General features: G+C 39.9%; 1 protein-coding gene across 5 annotated transcripts in view; it reads left to right on the top strand.

Moving 5' to 3' along the window:
• Positions 1-17,129, top strand: part of sipa1l2a (signal-induced proliferation-associated 1like 2, genome duplicate a) — a 303,115-nt gene that overhangs the window by 141,897 nt on the left and 144,089 nt on the right. For all 5 annotated transcript variants that reach the window (XM_090201691.1, XM_090201693.1, XM_090201694.1 and 2 more), the window contains exons 8-9: positions 3,502-3,676; positions 8,260-8,363. In XM_090201691.1, the coding sequence (XP_090057817.1) occupies positions 3,502-3,676; positions 8,260-8,363 (279 nt within the window). The remainder of the gene's footprint in view (positions 1-3,501; positions 3,677-8,259; positions 8,364-17,129) is intronic.

Genomic DNA, 17,129 nt, shown 5'->3' on the forward strand with positions numbered 1-17,129 from the left:
GAAGAATCCAGTTTGTAAACAGTCTGATAAATAAACTCTCATACCTGTCATGGTTTCAATCAATATCACAATGCAGCTGGATCAATATCCACCCAGACACAGTATAGATCACATGGATCTCTCTGACACACTATAGATCACATGGATCTCTGTGACACACTATAGATCACATGGATCTCTCTGACACACTATAGATCACATGGATCTCTCGGACACACTATAGATCACATGGATCTCTCTGACACACTATATATCACATGGATCTCTCTGACACACTCTCTGCTGAGAGAAGGCTCAGTCCACAGCCCACATTGCACCCACTGGAATGTAATGCACAATAAGGAATAGGGTGCCATTTGGGATTCACTCTCAGACCACATGGAGTAATATGTCATATGTGACTGGTTATTATGTATTCTGCTTTTCTGGTAGGATGGTACAAGATGCCATGTTGTGTTGTCTGTTTAAATGAGATGTGTTTCAGAGGTGGATGGTAGAGACCGTGTTGTCTGTTTAAATTAGATGTGTTTCAGAGGTGGATGGTAGAGAGCATGTTGTGATATCTGTTTAAAATCTTCTCAGGGCTGATATACCATTAACAGAATCGATACGACAACATTCAATAAAAGTGCAGGGCGCCAAATTCAAAACAACAAAAATCTAGATTAAAATTCCTCTAGAATACCAGTATTTTACACCATTTAAAAAATAAAAGTCTCGTTAATCACAGTGTCTGATTTCAAAAAGGCTTTACAGGGAAAGCTCCACAAACGATTACGTTAGGTCACCACCAAGCCACAGAAAAGCACAGCCATTTTTCCAGCCAAAGATAGGAGTCACAAAAAGCACAAATAGAGATAAAATGAATCACTAACCTTTGTTGATCTTCAACAGATGACACTCATAGGACTTCATGTTACACAATACATGTATGTTTTGTTTGATAAAGTTCATATTTATATGAAAAAAATCTGAGTTTACATTGGCGCATTACGTTCAGTAGTACCAAAAAAATCCAGTGATTTTGCAGAGAGCCACATCAATTTACAGAAATACTCATCATAAATGTTGATGAAAATACAAGTGTTACACATGGAATTATAGCTATACTTCTCCTTAATGCAACCGCTGTGTCAGATTTCAAAGAACTTTACGGAAAAGCAAACCATGCAATAATCTGAGATCGGCGCTCAGAAAACAAATACATTTATCCGCCATGTTGGAGTCAACAGAAATCCGAAATAACCTTATAAATATTCCCTTACCTTTGATGATCTTCATCAGAATGCACTCCCAGGAAGCCTAGTTCCACAATAAATGTTTGATTTGTTCGATAATGTTCATCATTTATGTCCAAATACAGTGCATTGCGAAAGTATTCGGCCCCCTTGAACTTTGCGACCTTTTGCCACATTTCAGGCTTCAAACATAAAGATATAAAACTGTATTTTTTGTGAAGAATCAACAACAAGTGGGACACAATCATGAAGTGGAACGACATTTATTGGATATTTCAAACTTTTTTAACAAATCAAAAACTGAAAAAATGGGGCGTGCAAAATTATTCAGCCCCCTTAAGTTAATACTTTGTACTTTTCAAAGTGCAGCCGAAAAGATATATTACAGGTCGTAGAAACATTTCAAACTAAGTATAGAATCAATCTTTAGGATGTTTTTATCATAAATCTTCAATAATGTTCCAACCGGAGAATTCCTGCCTGTAGAAAAGCAATAGAGCGCAGGTCGCTCTCATGTGAAATGCGCGTGACCATCACGTGGCTCTCTGCCAGACACCTGACTCATTCCCCTCCCATTCAGCCCCACATCACAGTAGAAGCCTCATTCAAGTTTCTAAAAACGGTTGACATCTAGTGGAAGCCTTAGGAAGTGCAACTTGACCCATTTCCCACTGTGTATTCGATATGGGCTGAGTTGAAAATCGACCAACCTCAGATTTCCCACTTCCTGTTTGGATTTCTTCTCAGGTTTTTGCCTGCCATATGAGTTATGTTATACTCACAGACATCATTTAAACAGTTTTAGAAACTTCAATGTGTCTTCTATCCAAATGTACTAAAAATATGCATATATTAGCAACTGGGACTGAGGAACAGGCCGTTTTCTCTGGGCACCTCTGGGCACCTTATTCATCCAAGCTACTCAATACTGCCCCCAGCCATAAGAAGTTTTACATGAGATGTTTATCAGAGGTGGATGGTAGAGACCATGTTGTGTTCTTCACGTAGTGCATTCTCCACGTAATGCACTTATTTTGACCAGGGCCCATTCGCGACTCATCCATCCTTCTTTGTGTGATGTGGAACTCTTTAATCAGGCCTACTACTGTTGTATCGTCTGCAAACTTGATAATTGAGTAGGAGGCGTGCATGGCCACGCGGTCATGGGTGAACAGTGAGTACAAGAGGGGGCTGAGCACGCACCCTTGTGGAGCCCCTGTGTTGAGGATCAGCGGAGAGGAGGTATTGTGTCCTACCTTCCCCACCTAGGGATGGCCCGTCAGGATGTCCAGGACCCAGTTGCACGGGGCAGGGTTCAGACCCAGGGCCCCAAGCTTGATGATGAGCTTGGAGATGCGATGGTGGGAAGTAGTCAATGAACAGCATTCTGACATAGGTGTTACCTGAGACTAGTCCTGTATCTCTGATGGTATAATACTGTGTTGGAGAGTTGGAGGGGTTACCTGAGAGTAACCATGTCGTCCATAAAGTTATCTGTCCATAGAACATTCTTCCAAGAGTCTTGATGATCATCCAGGTGTTTTGTCAATCTGGAGTGATCTTTTTGGACGACATGGGTCCCATTATGTCTGGGGAAAACCAACCACCACATTCCACAGTTAGAACCTCATACCAGCGGTAAAGCATGGTGGTGGTAGTGTGATAGTTTGGGAATGCTTTGCTGCCTCAGGACCTGGACGACTTGCCTTAAAAGAAGGAACCATAAGTTCTGCTCTGTATCAGATAATTCTACAGGAGAACGTCAGGCCATCCGTCTGTGAGCTGAAGCTGAAGTGCAGCTGGGTCATACAGCAAGACAATGATCCAAAACACACTCAAGTCTCCATGAACATTTTTAAAAAGCAACAAAGTGGAAGTTTTGGAATAGCCTAGTCAAAGTTCAGATCAAAATCCCAATTGACATGTTGTGGCAAGACTTGAAATTAGCATTTAAAAACCCACAAATGTTGCTGAGTTAATTAAAGCAGTTGTGCATGCAACAGTGGGCCAAAATTCCTCCACAGCGATATGACAGACTGATCAACGACTACAGGAAGTGGTTGGTTGGATTCGTTGCAGCTAAAGGTGTCACAACCAGTTATTGAGTGTACAGGATTTATTTTTCACACGGGGGGAATTGGGTGTTGCATAACTTTGTTGATTAAATAGGTAAACTAATTATCCATCTGATAACAATCAGTATCAACAATATGTAAAAAATGATGTACTATATATTCATCAATACGTTGTCTGTTTGTTTCAGTTGAGTTTCCAGCACAAGGTGGGGGTGCTGTACTGTAAGGCGGGCCAGAGTACAGAGGAGGAGATGTACAACAACCAATCAGCTGGTCCCGCCCTCGATGAGTTCCTCGACCTATTGGGACAGAGAGTGAAACTGAAGGGATTCACCAAGTACAGAGCACAGCTCGACAACAGGAGTAAGACTATATACGCACGCACATACATACACACACACACACACCAACGCACACAAATCGTACCGTGAGCATCTGTAGTACTGTAAATAATGCATGCCTGAGTCCCAAATTGCACCCTATTCCCCACATGGCACTGGTCAAAAGTCGTGCACTACGTAGGGAATAGGATGCAATTTGGAACTCAAAAAGGTATAATAGAAAGACGTTGTTTATCTTGAGTCTTTAATACGAATGTCCTGTATGCCTCTTGTTGTGCTACACTGGCATGGTGTGTTTACCAACACGGTTTGTTTACCAGTACAGTTTGTTTACCATTACAGTTTGTTTACCATTACAGTTTGTTTACAATTACAGTTTGTTTACCATTACAGTTTGTTTAACATTACAGTTTGTTTACCAACACGGTTTGTTTACCATTACAGTTTGTTTACCATTACAGTTTGTTTACCATTACAGTTTGTTTACCAACACGGTTTGTTTACCTTTACAGTTTGTTTACCAACACGGTTTGTTTACCTTTACAGTTTGTTCACCAACACGGTTTGTTTACCATTACAGTTTGTTTACCATTACAGTTTGTTTACCATCACAGTTTGTTTACCAACACGGTTTGTTTACCATTATGGTTTGTTTAAAAGTACAGCTGGTTAACATTATTGTTTGTTTACTATTACGATTAGTTTACCATTAAAGTTTGTATACTGTTACAATTTGTTTACCATTAGAGTTTGTATACTGTTACAGTTTGTTTACCATTAGAGTTTGTTTACCGTTACAGTTTGTTTACCATTATAGTTTGTTTACCATTACAGTTTGTTTACCATTACAGTTTGTTTACCATTACGGTTTGTTTACCGTTCCAGTTTGTTTACCATTACAGTTTGTTTACCATTACAGTTTGTTTACCATTACAGTTTGTTTACTGTTACAGTTTGTTTACCATTACAGTTTGTTTACCATTACAGTTTGTAATGGTACCGGTTTGTTTATGGTACCGGTTTGTTTACCATTACAGTTTGTTTACCATAACAGTTTTTTTTTACCATTACAGTTTGTTTACCATTACGGTTTGTTTACCATTACAGTTTGTTTACCATTACGGTTTGTTTACCATTACAGTTCGTTTACCAACAAGGTTTGTTCACCAACACGGTTTGTTTACCATTACAGTTTGTTTACCATTACGGTTTGTTTACCATTAGTTTGTTTACCATTACAGTTTGTTTACCATTACAGTTTGTTTACCATCACAGTTTGTCTACCAACACGGTTTGTTTACCATTATGGTTTGTTTAAACCGTAATTACGGTTTGTTTACCATTACGGTTTGTTTACTATAACAGTTTTTTTTTACCCTTACGGTTTGTTTACCATTACAGTTTGTTTACCATTACGGTTTGTTTACCATTACGGTTTGTTTACTATAACAGTTTTTTTTTACCATTACGGTTTGTTTACCATTACAGTTTGTTTACCATTACAGTTTGTTTACCATTACAGTTTGTTTACCATTACAGTTCGTTTACCATTACAGTTCGTTTACCATTACAGTTTGTTTACCATTATGGTTTGTTTACCATTACAGTTCGTTTTCCAACAAGGTTTTTTCACCAACACGGTTTGTTTACCATTACAGTTTGTTTACCAACACGGTTTGTTTACCATTACAGTTTGTTTACCATTACGGTTTGTTTACCATTACGGTTTGTTTACTATAACAGTTTTTTTTTACCATTACGGTTTGTTTACCATTACAGTTTGTTTACCATTACGGTTTGTTTACCATTACGGTTTGTTTACTATAACAGTTTTTTTTTACCATTACGGTTTGTTTACCATTACATTTCGTTTTCCAACAAGGTTTTTTCACCAACACGGTTTGTTTACCATTACAGTTTGTTTACCAACACGGTTTGTTTACCATTACAGTTTGTTTACCATTACGGTTTGTTTACCATTAGTTTGTTTCCCATTAGTTTGTTTACCATTACAGTTTGTTTACCATTACAGTTTGTTTACCATCACAGTTTGTTTACCAACACGGTTTGTTTACCATTATGGTTTGTTTAAAAGTACAGCTGGTTAACATTATGGTTTGTTTACTATTACGATTAGTTTACCATTACGGTTTGTTTACCAACACGGTTTGTTTACCATTACAGTTTGTTTACCATTACAGTTTGTTTACCATTACTGTTTGTTTACCATTACAGTTTGTTTACCATTACTGTTTGTTTACCATTACAGTTTGTTTACCATTACAGTTTGTTTACCATTATAGTTTGTTCACCAACATGGTTTGTTAACCATTACAGTTTGTTTACCATTACAGTTTGTTTACCATTACAGTTTGTTTACCATTACGGTTTGTTTACCATTACGGTTTGTTTACTGTTACAGTTAGTTTACCATTACAGTTTGTTTACCATTACAGTTTGTAATGGTACCGGTTTGTTTATGGTACCGGTTTGTTTACAATTACAGTTTGTTTACCATAACAGGTTTTTTTTACCATTACAGTTTGTTTACCATTACAGTTTGTTTACCATTACGGTTTGTTTACCATTACAGTTTGTTTACCATTACAGTTTTTTTACCGTTACGGTTTGTTTACCATTATGGTTCGTTTACCATTACAGTTTGTTTACATTACAGTTTGTTTACCATTACAGTTTGTTTACCATTACGGTTTGTTTACCATTACAGTTTGTTTACCATTACGGTTTGTTTACCATTACAGTTTCTTTACCATTACAGTTTGTTTACCATTACGGTTTGTTCACCAACACAGTTTGTTTACCATTACAGTTTGTTTACCATTACAGTTTGTTTACCAACAAGGTTTGTTTACCATTACGGTTTGTTCACCAACACAGTTTGTTTACCATTACAGTTTGTTTAACATTACAGTTTGTTTACCATTACAGTTTGTTTACCATTACAGTTTTTTTACCATTACAGTTTGTTTACCATCACAGTTTGTTTACCAACACGGTTTGTTTACCATTATGGTTTGTTTAAAAGTACAGCTGGTTAACATTATGGTTTGTTACTATTACGATTAGTTTACCATTAAAGTTTGTATACTGTTACAGTTTGTTTACCATTAGAGTTTGTTTACCATGACAGTCTATTTACCATTAGAGTTTGTTTGCCACCATGGTTTGTTTACCATTACAGTTTGTATACTGTTACGGTTTGTTTACCATTACAGTTTGTTTACCATTACGGTTTGTTTACCATTATGGTTTGTTTACCATTACGGTTTGTTTACCGTTACAGTTTGTTTACCGTTACGGTTTGTTTACCATTACGGTTTGTTTACCATTACAGTTTGTTTACCATTACAGTTTGTTTACCATTACGGTTTGTTTACCATTACGGTTTGTTTACCATTATAGTTTTTTTTTACCATTACAGTTTGTTTACCATTACAGTTTGTTTACCATTACAGTTTGTTTACCATTACAGTTTGTTTACCATTACAGTTTGTTTACCATTACAGTTTGTTTACCATTACAGTTTGTTTACCATTACAGTTTGTTTACCATTACAGTTTGTTTACCAACACGGTTTGTTTACCATTACAGTTTGTTTACCGTAACGGTTTGTTTACAATAACGTTTTTTATACTGTTACGTTTTGTTTACCATTACGTGATGCTAGCACTAGGGTTTCAGCTCTTGCTTTCCTCCTATGTTTCAGCCTCCCTAGGGAGTTTTTGACCCTGAACACGCCCCTATATTACCTATTAGTGTAACATGACCCTGAACACGCCCCTATATTACCTATTAGTGTAATGTGACCCGGAACACGCCCCTATATTACCTATTAGTGTAACATGACCCTGAACACGCCCCTATATTACCTATTAGTGTAACATGACCCTGAACACGCCCCTATATTACCTATTAGTGTAATGTGACCCGGAACACGCCCCTATATTACCTATTAGTGTAATGTGACCCTGAACGCGCCCCTATAATACCTATTAGTGTAACGTGACCCTGAACACGCCCCAATATTACCTATTAGTGTAACGTGACCCTGAACACGCCCCTATAATACCTATTAGTGTAATGTGACCCTGAACACGCCCCTATAATACCTATTAGTGTAACGTGACCCTGAACACGCCCCTATAATACCTATTAGTGTAATGTGACCCTGAACACGCCTAAATATTACCTATTAGTGTAATGTGACCCTGAACACGCCTAAATATTACCTATTAGGGCGGCAGGGTAGCCTAGTGGTTAGAGCGTTGGACTAGTATCCGGAAGGTTGCAAGTTCAAACCCCCGAGCTGACAAGGTACAATTCTGTCATTCTGCCCCTGAACAGGCAGTTACCTCACTGTTCCTAGGCCGTCATTGAAAATAAGAATTTGTTCTTAACTGACTTGCCTAGTAAAATAAAGGTAAAAATGTTTGTGTAACTTGACCCTGTATTACCTATTGGTGTCATATTACCAACCCTTACTCTGACCATGACCTGATATGATCAATCTCTGTTGCAGTGGATTCAATGAACCTGTTTCTGTTGTGGAAATCTAGCCTCTCTGTCTGTCTGTTTCTCCTCTAGCTGACTCAACAGGAACCTACTCCCTGTACACCACCTATAAGGACTATGAACTGATGTTCCATGTGTCAACCCTGCTCCCCTACACCCCCAACAACAGACAACAGGTCAGTACCCCCCCTACACCCCCAACAACAGACAGCAGGTCAGTACCCTCCCTACACCCCAACAACAGACAACAGGTCAGTACCCTCCCTAAACCCCAACAACAGACAACAGGTCAGTAACCCCCCTACACCCCCAACAACACACAACAGGTCAGTACCCCCCCTACACCCCCAACAACAGACAACAGGTCAGTAACCCCCCTACACCACCAACAACACACAACAGGTCAGTACCCCCCCCACACCCCCAACAACAGACAACAGGTCACTAACCCCCCTACAACCCCAACAACAGACAACAGGTCAGTACCCCCCACCCCCCTACACCCCCAACAACAGACGGTCAGTACCCTCCCTAAACCCCAACAACAGACAACAGACAACAGGTCAGTACCCTCCCTAAACCCCAACAACACACAACAGGTCAGATACTGTGTGTCAGTAGGAGCAGACTGGTCCCTCCCCTTTAACATACCAGATACTGTGTGTCAGTAGAAGCAGACTGGTCCCTCCCATTTAACATACCAGATATTGTGTGTCAGTAGGAGCAGACTGGTCCCTCCCCTTTAACATACCAGATATTGTGTGTCAGTAGGAGCAGACTGGTCCCTCCCCTTTAACATACCAGATACTGTGTGTCAGTAGAAGCAGACTGGTCCCTCCCATTTAACATACCAGATATTGTGTGTCAGTAGGAGCAGACTGGTCCCTCCCCTTTAACATACCAGATACTGTATGTCAGTAGGAGCAGACTGGTCCCTCCCCTTTAACATACCAGATACTGTGTGTCAGTAGGAGAAGACTGGTCCCTCCCCTTTAATATACCAGATACTGTGTGTCATTAGGAGCAGACTGGTCCTGAGTTGCTCCTCTCTTCTATTTCCCAGATTTTTCCTTTAGAGCAGATCTTTTGTTTCATCTTCTGACAATCCTCTCTTAGAGCCTCGTTGCGTGTCGGTAATAACTGTGAGTGTTAGATTCTGAGTGTTACCATGACAACTGTGCCCTAGACATAAGTTGTTTGTTAATCAGTGTCCACTGGGTCCCAGACACCGTAGTGTGGTATTAGTCAGACATCGAGACTGTGGAAGGTCCTTCAGATCTTTACGTGTCACAATTAACATGTCAAATAACCCTATTTGATGTGTGAAATAACACATTTCTCTTCTATAATGTTGTGTGATGGCCAAGCCAAGTGCCACACTACATTCAGTATCACTGTCAAAGCTGTTTGTAAACAAGCTTACACACCTGTCCCTACTGATGTGTTTAGCATCAGTGTTAGGGGTAACGATAGAGTATTTAGGTTACGTTGTGGTAACAAGTAACTTAACGCATTCATTTTTCAACTTAAGTAATCAGTTAGTTACTTTTTCAAATAAGCAAATCATTACTTTTTAATATTATTTCCCAATTATATATTTTTTGTACCCCAAAAATGAAAATCCCTTCACCTAAGTTCAAGCTCTGCCTGTTTCTTCAAGAACGTTGTGGTGGGATGCTAGCTAGCTAGCAAGGTGGCAGAGACCTCAATCAGCCTTCTCATCGTGGAAGTTTTCACAGTATTTAGTATTGGTAAAAGAAAAAGAGAAAAACACAATAATAAAATGCTAACTGAGCCTCGGGACTAAGCGCCTGTCAACTGAGAAGAACTCAACTATCAAGAAGCACCTTCAAGACGAGCACAGCTCCACAAGAGTGGTGCAGGACCAAGAGTGGTGCAGGACCAAGAGTGGTGCAGGACCAAGAGTGGTGCAGGACCAAGAGTGGTGCAGGACCAAGAGTGGTGCAGGAAGACCCACGCCAGCCAACTGCTGTTGATGCTGGAGGACGGTGCTTCTGCTCCAAAACAGAAGATTTCTGTTTGGCTAAACCTGTCACCTCGAGAGAACTGAATGAACTTGTAGCTGGCTATGTTTTGGAGGAGAGTCTCCATCTTTCTGTAAGATTATAAAGAAAATCCCTATGACATGTAACAGGAAGGGGACAGTGTCTGACAGGAAGACATTTGCTAGCTACCTAAACAAAGCGTATTAAGACAGAACGGCAAACACATTTTGATGGCTTGGAATACGTCTCAGTCACAGCTGACATGTGGACAGCACACAGCAAACGTTTTATCAGAATGACAGCCGACTGGATCCATCCCTCTACTTTGCTGGGATTGCAGAAGAGTCAGGGGAAAACACACATGATATGATTGGCCTGAGTCAAAAACGGCTGATTCTAAGGATGAGGAAGAAGAGTCAGGGGAAAACACACATATGATATGATTGGCCTGAGTCAAAAATGGCTGATTCTGAGCATGAGGAAGAAGAGACGGGGGAAGATGTTACCTTTGCAGACTTAGATGCAGTGGTTACCGGTGGTGATGACATGGATTCTGACGAAGACGACAACCAACAGATTGTTCTCCCGCCACATCACTGGGGCGTGTCCCACACCCTCAATCTAAATACTGAACAAAAATGTCAACGCAACGAGCAACAATTTCAAAGATTTTACTGAGTTACAGTTCAAATATGGAAATCAGTCAATTGAAATAAATTAGACCTTAATCCATGGATTTCACATGACTTGGCAGAATTAGATCGGCCTGGGAGGGCATAGTCCCACCCTCCCACTGGGGAGCCACAAAAGGGCTTTACCTACAAAAGCCCTCAGACGATCCCATAGGTGAAGAAGCTAGATGTGGAAGTCCTGGGCTGACGTGGTTAAACGTGGTGTGCTGTTGTGAGACCCGTTGAACTTACTGCCAAATTCTCTAAAACGACATTGGCGGTACCTAATGGTAGAGAAAGGAACATTCAGTGCTCTGGCAACAGCTCTGGTGGACATTCCTGCAGTCAGCATGCCAATTTCATGCTCCCTCAAAACTTGACACATCTGTGGCATTATGTTGTGTGACAAAACTGCACAATTTAGCGTCCCCACTAAACTGCCCCCAGCACAAGGTGCACCTGTGTAATGAGCATGCTGTTTATTCAGCTTCTTGATATGCCACACCTGTCAGGTGGATGGATTATCTTAACAAGGATGTAAATAAAATTTAAATTAAATGTTATTTGTCACATGCGCTGAATACAGCAGGTGAAATGCTTACTTACAAGCCCTTAACCAACAATGCAGTTTTTAGAAAATACCCCAAAAAAGTAAGAGATAAAAATAACATAATTAATTTTTGTACACAACATTTTAGAGAAATACGCTTTTTGTGCCTATGGAACATTTCTGGGATTTTTTTTTTCAGCTCATGAAACATGGGACCAACACTTTACATACTGTTTTTATATTTCTGTTAGCTGTATATCAAGTAATGACGTAGACTAATGGCTGACGGCATTAGCTGTGTACAGGTGCACCACATGAAAGTCCTCGGCCCTGTGGACCAAGGTTAGTGAATCCACGGTGGCATCGGAGAGCTTGGAGGAATATAGTAGAAAGGTTCTGGTACCTTCTACAACCAGGTGCCCTGTGGAGGGTCCATCACATACCCATAGCGGAGATGAGTGACCTCTGCACCAGACTGGACATCAAGTGCTTCACAGACAGAGAATACCAGTTCCTGATAGAGTGGTGTCTAGTACTGAATCCGCTCTCCATGACCTTGGATATCCTTCAAGGGGAAGACGACTGCCTTTATGATATTCTAGAGCCCAAATGAACCGTCTGGCTGTGCCGGGTGGAGATTATAACAGAACATGGCCAAGATGTTCAAATGTTCATACAGTAAATGACCAGCATGGTCAAATAATAATAATCACAGTAGTTGTCGAGGGTGCAACAGGTCAGCACCTCAGGAGTAAATGTCAGTTGGCTCTTCATAGCTGATCTCTACCGCTCCTGCTGGCTCTAGAGAGTTGAAAACAGCAGGATCAAGCAGATGTCTTCAAAAGTCAACACTCCAACACCACCCAGTGCGCCTGTGGATAGATATTTCAGCCTTGGGAGTCTCGTCCTGACTGCACAGAGGAACGGGCTCTCTGACAGAGACTTTGGAGGAAAGCAGTGAAATATCTGTCAGGTCAGGTTTGAATGTCATTGGCTGACTGTTTTATGATGACTGTCTAATGTGTAGGTCTATGTTTTCCTTTTGAAAAGGCCTATTGATGTTGTTATCTTTCAGGTGAAAGGCCTATTGCTGTTGTTATCTTTCAGGTGAAAGGTCTATTGATGTTGTTATCTTTCAGGTGAAAGGTCTATTGCTGTTGTTATCTTTCAGGTGAAAGGTCTATTGCTGTTGTTATCTTTCAGGTGAAAGGCCTATTGCTGCTGTTATCTTTCAGGTGAAAGGCCTATTGCTGTTGTTATCTTTCAGGTGAAAGGCCTATTGATGTTGTTATCTTTCAGGTGAAAGGTCTATTGATGTTGTTATCTTTCAGGTGAAAGGTCTATTGCTGTTATCTTTCAGGTGAAAGGTCTATTGCTGTTATCTTTCAGGTGAAAGGCCTATTGCTGTTGTTATCTTTCAGGTGAAAGGCCTATTGATGTTGTTATCTTTCAGGTGAAAGGCCTATTGATGTTGTTATCTTTCAGGTGAAAGGTCTATTGCTGTTATCTTTCAGGTGAAAGGTCTATTGATGTTGTTATCTTTCAGGTGAAAGGCCTATTGCTGTTATCTTTCAGGTGAAAGGTCTATTGATGTTGTTATCTTTCAGGTGAAAGGCCTATTGCTGCTGTTATCTTTCAGGTGAAAGGTCTATTGATGTTGTTATCTTTCAGGTGAAAGGCCTATTGCTGTTGTTATCTTTCAGGTGAAAGGCCTATTGCTGCTGTTATCTTTCAGGTGAAAGGTCTATTGATGTTGTTATCTTTCAGGTGAAAGGTCTATTGCTGCTGTTATCTTTCAGGTGAAAGGCCTATTGATGTTGTTATCTTTCAGGTGAAAGGCCTATTGATGTTGTTATCTTTCAGGTGAAAGGCCTATTGCTGTTGTTATCTTTCAGGTGAAAGGTCTATTGCTGTTGTTATCTTTCAGGTGAAAGGTCTATTGATGTTGTTATCTTTCAGGTGAAAGGTCTATTGCTGCTGTTATCTTTCAGGTGAAAGGTCTATTGCTGTTGTTATCTTTCAGGTGAAAGGCCTATTGATGTTGTTATCTTTCAGGTGAAAGGTCTATTGCTGTTATCTTTTGTTGTATGTTTTCAAGTCGTCGCCCAGTTTCTTACAGAAACACATTTATAAATAAAGAACTGTAAAGGAGATGTTGCATCTGTCATTATTACTTGAGTTTGCATATTCATAACCTTAACCCAGAGGTATACATAACCATAACCCAGACGTATACATAACCATAACCCAGACCTATACATAACCATAACCCAGAGGTATACATAACCATAACCCAGAGCTATACATAACCATAACCCAGACCTATACATAACCATAACCCAGACCTATACATAACCATATCCCAGACCTATACATAACCATAACCCAGAGGTATACATAACCATAACCCAGACCTATACATAACCATAACCCAAACCTATACATAACCATAACCCAGACCTATACATAACCATAACCCAGACCTATACATAACCATAACCCAGAGATATACATAACCATAACCATAACCCAGACCTATACATAACCATAACCCAGAGGTATACATAACCATAACCCAGAGATATACATAACAATAACCCAGAGATATACATAACCATAACCCAGACCTATACATAACCATAACCCAGAGATATACATAACCATAACCCAGAGATATACATAACCATAACCCAGAGATATACATAACCATAACCCAGACCTATACATAACCATAACCCAGAGATATACATAACCATAACCCAGACCTATACATAACCATAACCCAGAGATATACATAACCATAACCCAGAGATATACATAACCATAACCCAGACCTATACATAACCATAACCCAGAGCTATACATAACCATAACCCAGACCTATACATAACCATAACCCAGATTATACATAACCATAACCCAGACCTATACATAACCATAACCATAACCCAGACCTATACATAACCATAACCCAGACCTATACATAACCATAACCATAACCCAGAGCTATACATAACCATAACCCAGACCTATACATAACCATAACCCAGAGATATACATAACCATAACCCAGAGATATACATAACCATAACCCAGACCTATACATAACCATAACCATAACCCAGAGCTATACATAACCATAACCCAGACCTATACATAACCATAACACAGAGATATACATAACCATGACCCAGAGCTATACATAACCATAACTCAGACATATACATAACCATAACCAAAACCCAGAGCTATACATAACCATAACCATAACCCAGATTATACATAACCATAACAATAACCCAGAGCTATACATCACCATAACAATAACCCAGACCTATACATAACCATAACCCAGAGCTATACATAACCATAACAATAACCCAGACCTATACATAACCATAACCCAGACCTATACATAACCATAACCCAGACCTATACATAACCATAACCATAACCCAGACCTATACATAACCATAACCCAGACCTATACATAACCATAACCATAACCCAGAGCTATACATAACCATAACCCAGACCTATACATAACCATAACCCAGAGATATACATAACCATAACCCAGAGATATACATAACCATAACCCAGACCTATACATAACCATAACCATAACCCAGAGCTATACATAACCATAACCCAGACCTATACATAACCATAACCCAGAGATATACATAACCATGACCCAGAGCTATACATAACCATAACCCAGAGCTATACATAACCATAACCCAGACCTATACATAACCATAACCATAACCCAGACCTATACATAACCATAACCCAGACCTATACATAACCATAACCATAACCCAGACCTATACATAACCATAACCATAACCCAGACCTATACATAACCATAACCATAACCCAGACCTATACATAACCATAACCCAGACCTATACATAACCATAACCATAACCCAGAGCTATACATAACCATAACTCAGACATATACATAACCATAACCAAAACCCAGAGCTATACATAACCATAACCATAACCCAGATTATACATAACCATAACAATAACCCAGAGCTATACATCACCATAACAATAACCCAGACCTATACATAACCATAACCCAGACCTATACATAACCATAACCATAACCCAGACCTATACATAACCATAACCCAGACCTATACATAACCATAACCATAACCCAGAGCTATACATAACCATAACCATAACCCAGACCTATACATAACCATAACCATAACCCAGACCTATACATAACCATAACCCAGACCTATACATAACCATAACCCAGACCTATACATAACCATAACCATAACCCAGAGCTATACATAACCATAACCCAGAGCTATACATAACCATAACCATAACCCAGAGCTATACATAACCATAACCCAGAGCTATACATAACCATAACCCAGACCTATACATAACCATAACCATAACCCAGAGCTATACATAACCATAACCATAACCCAGACCTATACATAACCATAACTATAACCCAGACCTATACATAACCATAACCCAGAGCTATACATAACCATAACCATAACCCAGAGATATACATAACCATAACCCAGACCTATACATAACCATAACCCAGACCTATACATAATCAGAACCAGATTTATACATAACCATAACTCAGAGCTACAGTACCAGTCAAAAGTTTGGACACACCTACCCATCCAAAGTTTTTTTATTTATTTATTTGTTACTATTTTCTACATTGTTGAATAATAGTGAAGACATCAAAACTATGAAATAACACATATGAAATCATGTAGTAACCCCCCCCCCCTCAAAAAAGTGTTAAATGAATCAAAATATATTTGAGATTCTTCAAAGTAGCTACCCTTTGCCTTGATGACATTTTGCACACTCTTGGCATTCTATCAACCAGCTTCACCTGGAATGCTTTTCCAACAGTCTTAGAGGAGTTCCCACATATGCTGAGCACTTGTTAGTTGTTTTTCCTTCAATCTGTGGTCCAACTCATCCCGAAGCATCTCAATTGGGTTGAGGTCGGGGGATTGTTGAGGCCAGGTCATCTGAGGCAGCACTCCATCCCTCTCCTTCTTGGTCAAATAGCCCTTACACAGCCTGGCGGTGTGTTGGGTCATTGTCCTGTTGAAAAACAAATGATAGTCCCACCAATGCAGACCAGATGGGATGGCGTATCACTGCAGAGTGCTGTGGTAGCCATGCTGGTTAAGTGCGCCTTCATTTCTAAATAAATCACTGACAGTGTCACCAGCAAAGCACCCCCAATCACACCTCCTCCTCCATGCTTCACGGTGGGAACCACACATGCGGAGATAATCCGTTCAACTACTCTGTGCCTCACAAAGACACAGTGGTTGGAACCAAAAATCTCATCAGACCGAAGGACAGATTTCCACCGGTCTAATGTTCATTGCACGTGTTTCTTGGCCCAAGCAAGTCTCTTCTTCTTATTGGTGTCCTTTAGTAGTTGTTTATTTGCAGAAATTGGACCTTGATTCAGGTTTCCTCTGAACAGTTGATGTTGAGATGTGTCTGTTACTTGAGCTCTGTGAAGCATTTATTTGGGCTGCAATCTGAGGTGCAGCTAACTCTAATGAACTTATCCTCTGCAGCAGGTAACTGGGTCTTCCTTTCCTCTGGCGGTCCTCATGAGAGACAGTTTCATCATAGCACTTGATGGTTTTTGCGACTGCACTTGAATAAACTTTCCTAGTTC

This window comes from Oncorhynchus mykiss, chromosome 16, assembly GCF_057628025.1.
Source record: "Oncorhynchus mykiss isolate SJ-2025 chromosome 16, ASM5762802v1, whole genome shotgun sequence".
Lineage (NCBI taxonomy): Eukaryota > Metazoa > Chordata > Actinopteri > Salmoniformes > Salmonidae > Oncorhynchus > Oncorhynchus mykiss.